Below are 6,024 nucleotides of genomic sequence, written 5' to 3'. Positions count from 1 at the left end.
GCCTGCCTCTGCCTCCCAAGTGCTGGGATTAAAGGCGTGCGCCACCACCGCCCGGCCCACCTCTTTCTTGAGGACTTTGTATAATCCATCACCTCACATTCATCATCCATCTGTTCCACATGTGATAAAGTTATGTGTGCCAGGTCTATGTCAGGTATAGTGTTAAAGAAGGGAGCAGAACAACTACTAGATAATTCCTGACTAACAAACAAACACATACAAAAAAAAAAAAAAAAAAAAAAAAGATAGTAGTTGAGGGCTACAGAGGAACTAGTGGGAGGCAAAGAAAGGCGATTTGGAAATGCTTCAGTGGAGGAGCTGTGTCCAGTGGAGACGAGAAAGCTTAGTGTCCTCGGATGCAAAGTATGGTTATGGGCCAGAACGAGCAGATATAAGCCAGCACAGGTTCTGTTCAACTATAAAGACTACTGGCAGAGCAGTGAGAAAGCAGTACAGGTGTATAAACAGAAAGACCCCAACCACAAAAGCTCCTTCTCACGTTGATATGAAGAGGATAGGATATACCATACTGGAACAAAAAAAAAAAACACCCAAAACTGACAGAACATGTATGTTTGTTGCTGTCAACTACGTTGATAGCAGCAGTAACAAAATCTAAGGCAGAATGATAGAGGACCATGGTCATTAAAAAACAGACTTTTTTGTTTGTTTTTCGAGACAGGGTTTCTCTGAAACACTCCTGGCTGCCCTGAAAATTGCTCTATAGACCAGGCCTTGAACTTGAACTCAGAGAGCCACTGGCCTCTGCCTCCTGAGTGATGGCATTAAAGGTGTGTGCCACCTGGTTTAGGCTATGAAGTCAAAATCAGAGCCTGTCATTGCAGTACACATATCTAATGCCAAAACTTAGGTCAAGAGCAGGCACATTTCTTGTGAGTGGGAAGCCAGCCTGGTTTTCTGAATTCCAGGACAGCCAAAGCTACATAGGGATTCACTCTCCAAAGATTCAGCTCTTAAGAGTTCAGTGATCCCTTTTATCAGTGCTGTGTATATCACACATTTTGGCAGAGCAAACAAAAGTTACTTCTTGGGCCAGGTATGATGGCATATACCAACCATTACTCCCAGCGCAAGAGGCAGAGAAAGGTAGATTCTGTTGAGGTCAAGTTTGAGGCCAATCTAGACTAAGTGAATTTCAGGACAGCCTGGGTTACAAAAGAGTCCGTTTCAAAATAAACAAATTAATTTCTTTAGTAGGACTTGGGATTCAGTTCAGGGCACACCGGATAAGCACACTAATCCCGAGCAAAACTACCCACCACTTCCTTTCACTAACTGTGTGCATGTAAGCCTGCACGCCAGAAGAGTGCACCAAATCTCATTACAGAAGGTTATGAGCCATCGTGTAGGTGCTGGGAATTGAACTCAGGACCTCTTGAAGAGCAGTCACTGCTCTTAACCTCTGAATCATGTCTCCAGCCCAATGTATGCTTATGCTGTATGTGCATCTTGTCATGGGGAGGCATTTTGTAGTTCCAGTCTGAGAGCAAATCAGTTCAAAAAGGTAAATATGAAAGTCAGATTTATTGGTGCACACCTATAATTCCAGTGTTGAGGAGGTAGGCAAGTGAATCAGGAGTTCAAGCCTATCTTATCATCAACATACAACACACACATTCACTTGTATGGTTAGTATATAAAGCCTCCTCACCATTTGAAGAGGTAGAAATCGTACAGCTTGATGGGACACCTCAATGGATTCTCTGGATTCTCTGTCTGTTCTGCATACATGTCATCTGTAACTATTAAACAAACAAACATGAGTTCAACCTTCTAGACTCAACAGAAAGAGAAAACTGATTCCTTCAAGTTGTCCTTTGAGCACTTGCAAGGTGGTACCTGTGCAAGGACATGCATGTGTGTGGGTGTAAACACACACATGCATGCACATACAAATAACTAAAACCAAACATATAGGACAGACCTAGCACAATTGTAAACCTAGATCAGTAACTTTAAGCATTCAACTACCTCAATGAGTAAACACTGGGTGAGAGAGGAAAGGAGGAAGCATGGACACGAAGAGAGAAAAGCTTTGTTCTCCAGGGTATCCCTGAGCCTATGAGAACGTTTGCAGTTTCTAGTGAAGGAGAAGGAAATGGACAATGTCTACCGAGACAACCTCAACTTACACACATCCCCATAAGGACAAAAGGAAGGCTGGATAAGCAGTAATGGTTGCTATCATTCCTGTTTCCTTTCTCTACCTTTCTGGCCAGTCTGATGGATTCCAAGGGCCTTCAGATAGCGGATACTCGTGCTTTTATCCTTAGGATTTGAGGGGTTCTTCTTTGTCTGTCGAAGGACCTTGGAGAAAGCCAGCTTCATGTGCTGATCTACTGTCTTCAACAGGAAGTACCTGGACAACAAGCGCAAGCAAGGCAAAAAGAGGGATGCCAAGAGGATGACGACTTACCTCAAGTCCATTAATGACTCAGATGAACCATCCCCCACTCCCAGAATCTGAGCAGGGTCATGTCTATGCCATTGTCCAGAAAAGAGCCATATTAAAATGGATTTGGATTTGGAGGGGGATCCCACAAGGCGGTCTGCATCTTACCACTCACTATACAAAAATGCAGCCAAATGGAACCCAAACTAGCTCAAACTTCTGAAATGTGCCAGGGGGATACAGAAGTCCTCCTGGCGTCTCCACCATCCACACTGGGTAAATGCCAGTAGCAGCTAAGAAGGTAGTTTCTAAAACACTTACTTGGTATTAAAGAACATGAGGGTGGTCAGCAGTGTGGAAGGGGAGTGTGCCCCAAGCTGTTTGCACTCCCACAGCATCTCTTCAGTCACGTGGCTGGGCAGAACATAGCCTAGGTGGAACAGAGCACCACTGCAACAACTGCACGACAGAGGTCCACAAACACAAGGACCACACAGGAACACAGTATCAACAGAGGAAATATCCATAGGGTATGGTTAAAAACTCCAGAGCTAGGCCAGGCAATAGTGGTTCACACCTTTAATCCCAGCACTTGGGAGGCAGAGGCAGGTGGATCTCTGTTCAAAGCCAGCATGGCCTATAGAGTGAGTTCCAGGACCAGTTCCAAAGCTACACAGAGAAACTGTGTCTCAAAAATCCAGAAAGAAAAACTCTAGAGCTAGTTAAAGCACAGACCCTTGGTTCACAATTAAATTTGTGGGGCAGGATGCCATAATGACTACTTGTTTCCCTTTAGCTTTCAAGGTGGTCACTGTTGGTGTTGTTCTGAAGAACCATAGGTTCTATGAATGTTGAGACCTAATTCCTCCACACACATCAAAGATGATTAGCACAAAACGTGAGTTTAAGGAAAGTGAAGTCCATAAAGCTATAACCCAAACTCTGTTTACTTTAAGAAAGGTCAGATCATATTTTCTTTATAATTAATTTTATTTTATGCATATGACTGTTTTGCTTGTATGTATGTATGTATATGCATTGTGTGAACAGCTTGGTGCTTGTAAAGGTCAGAAGAGGGCATCTGATGCTCTGGAAATTGAGTTATGGATGGCCGTGAACCACCACGTAGGCACTGGAAATTGAACCCAGGTTCTCTGTAAGTGCAACAATTGCTTTTAACCTCTTAATCATCTCTCCAGTCCTTAGATCACATTTTCAGGGTGTCTAGGGTAGAGACTTGGAACACGTTTATCCACTATCTCTAGAAAGCAAAGCAACTTCATGAACAAAAGGGAAGACTGATACTTGCACAACTACATGTTTCCTCCAAAAAATACCAGGTATTACTCATACCCATGTAAACATATAGCTACAAGGTTCAAAAGACCAACGGCTTGAACCTGGATATGCAGTAACATGCCATTTGATTTGACCACTACGGCACCTTCGTGTGCTCAAGGCCATTACAGATGTGTAAGCATTTGTATGCTGGGGACATGTCTAGCAGATGAACTGACAAAGCCGACTTCTCCAAGACTTTTAAGATGCCAAAGTCAGAAAGTGAAGGTGGCACTTCCTAAAAGGAAGAAAAAACATTTTGCTCAATACAGTCTTTTCTTTTTTGTTGTTTTTTATTTTATTATTTTTTTGTGAGACAGGGTTTCTGGTTTTTCTTTTTTTGGTTTTTCGAGACAGGGTTTCTGTATAACAGTCCTGGCTGTTCTAGAACTCACTTTACAGACCAGGCTGGCCTTGAACTCACAAGAGATACGCCTGCCTCTGTCTCTGACTGCTGTGATTAAAGGTATGCACGACACAGCCTAGCCCAACAGTCCTCTTTCCTATTAATATTTAATACACTTCCATTTCTTTCTTTTTCCTTTCCGTTTTTTATTTTTTTGGGTTTTTTTTGTTTTGGAGACTTTTTCTGTAGCTTTAGTGCCCGTCCTGGAACTAGCTCTTGCTCTTTTTTTTTCCTTTTTTCTTTTTTTCTTTTTTTTTTGAATTTTCGAGATAGGTTTTCTCCATAGCTTTTGGTTCCTGTCCTGGAACTAGCTCTTGTAGACCAGGCTGGCCTCGAACTCACAGAGATCCGCCTGCCTCTACCTCCCAAGTGCTGGGATTAAAGGCGTGCGCCGCCACCACCTGGCCTAGCTCTTGCTCTTGTACACCAGGTTGGCTTCAAACTAACAGAGATCCGTCTGCCTCTGCCTCCCATGTCAATATGGTCTAGAAAGCAAGTTCCAGGACAGCCAGAGCTACACAGAAAAACCTTGTCCTGAACTTAATCCCAGCAATCGGGAGGCAGAGGCAGGCAGATCTCTGAGCTCGAGGCCAGCCTGGTCTACAAGAGCTAGTTCCAGGACAGGCTCCAAAGCTACTGAGAAACCCTGTCTCGAAAAACAAAAATAAAAACCAAAACAAAATAAAAAACAACAACAAAAAAACCCTTGTGATGAAAATCTAAAAAGGACTTTAAAATGCCTAAGAACCAGGACTTCAAAGCATAGGAGAAAGGAGACACAAACTTAATCTAGAAGAAATCATCACCCACAGCTTCTGATTTTATTGCTAAAATACCACCTCCCATTACAGGTAGAAAAAACAGACTCTACAATGAGAGAAATGCCTCAGATAAAACAGGAATATTCTGTTAAATCAGATCAAAGGAGCTAGCTACCAAAGACTACTATGATAATATTAAAAGACCAACTTAAAGTTCCAAATAAGGATCTGGAGAGATGGCTCAGACATTAAGAGCACTGGGTGCTTTTCGAGAGGTCCTGAGTCTAATTCCCAGCAAGAACATGGTGGCTCACAGGCTGACAACCATCTAAAATGAGATCTGATGCCCTCTTCTCCTCTGGCATGCAGGCAGACATTCAGGCAGAACACTATATACAAAATAAGAAAGAAAATCTTAAAAAAAAAAAATTTCAAATGGCCAAAGATCCGACCGTCTGTAAACTGGGAAAACACAGCAGGAAATGATATGATCTGCAGATCACACTGATTCTACTTTGTCTGTCTCAAGACAAAAGTGTCACTATGTAGCCCTGGCTTTCTTGAAATGCACTATGTAGACTAGGCAGAGCTTGAACTCAAAAGTTCACCCTGCCTCTGCTGGGATTAAAGGTGTGAACGACATCTGGCCCTTACAATGATTCTTTTTAAATATCTTTTTGTTCTTGTTTATGGTGATAAATTTGTACTTATTTTTCTTTTATGGAGACAGGATCTCACCATGTACCTCTGGCTGGCCTGGAACTCATTATGCACGTATAGGAGTTCATAGAAACGCATTCAGAGGTCCACCTGCCTTCTTCTCCTAGGAGTGCTGGGAATAGGGGAATGTCCCCAACAACGACTCAAAATAAAAAAAACATGGCACATTATGGTAGCATAATGTGTTCTAAAAGGCTGAGGTTAGATGACCAGGAGATTTAGGCCATGTCTGGGCTAAACGAAAAGACAATTATAAAAGAATAAGAAGAGGGGGCTGGGAGCTGGAAAGATGGCTCAGTGGTTAAGAGCATTGCCTGCTCTTCCAAAGGTCCTGAGTTCAATTCCCAGCAACCACATGGTGGCTCAAAACCATCTGTAATGGGGTC

At 42.7% G+C, this 6,024-nt stretch overlaps 1 protein-coding gene across 5 annotated transcripts in view; it reads right to left on the bottom strand.

Annotated features, from left to right (window-relative positions):
- Qrich1 (glutamine rich 1) overlaps positions 1–6,024 on the bottom strand; it is a 40,121-nt gene that overhangs the window by 1,720 nt on the left and 32,377 nt on the right. For all 5 annotated transcript variants that reach the window (XM_013346605.2, XM_005347923.2, XM_013346606.2 and 2 more), the window contains 3 exons: positions 2,735–2,843; positions 2,229–2,380; positions 1,673–1,763 (listed from right to left, as the gene is read on the bottom strand). In XM_013346605.2, coding sequence (XP_013202059.1) covers positions 1,673–1,763; positions 2,229–2,380; positions 2,735–2,843 — 352 coding nt within the window. The remainder of the gene's footprint in view (positions 1–1,672; positions 1,764–2,228; positions 2,381–2,734; positions 2,844–6,024) is intronic.

The sequence above is a fragment of the Microtus ochrogaster genome, chromosome 5, assembly GCF_000317375.1.
Source record: "Microtus ochrogaster isolate Prairie Vole_2 chromosome 5, MicOch1.0, whole genome shotgun sequence".
Classification (NCBI taxonomy): Eukaryota; Metazoa; Chordata; class Mammalia; order Rodentia; family Cricetidae; genus Microtus; species Microtus ochrogaster.
This window is presented reverse-complemented; position numbering and strand designations above follow the sequence as displayed.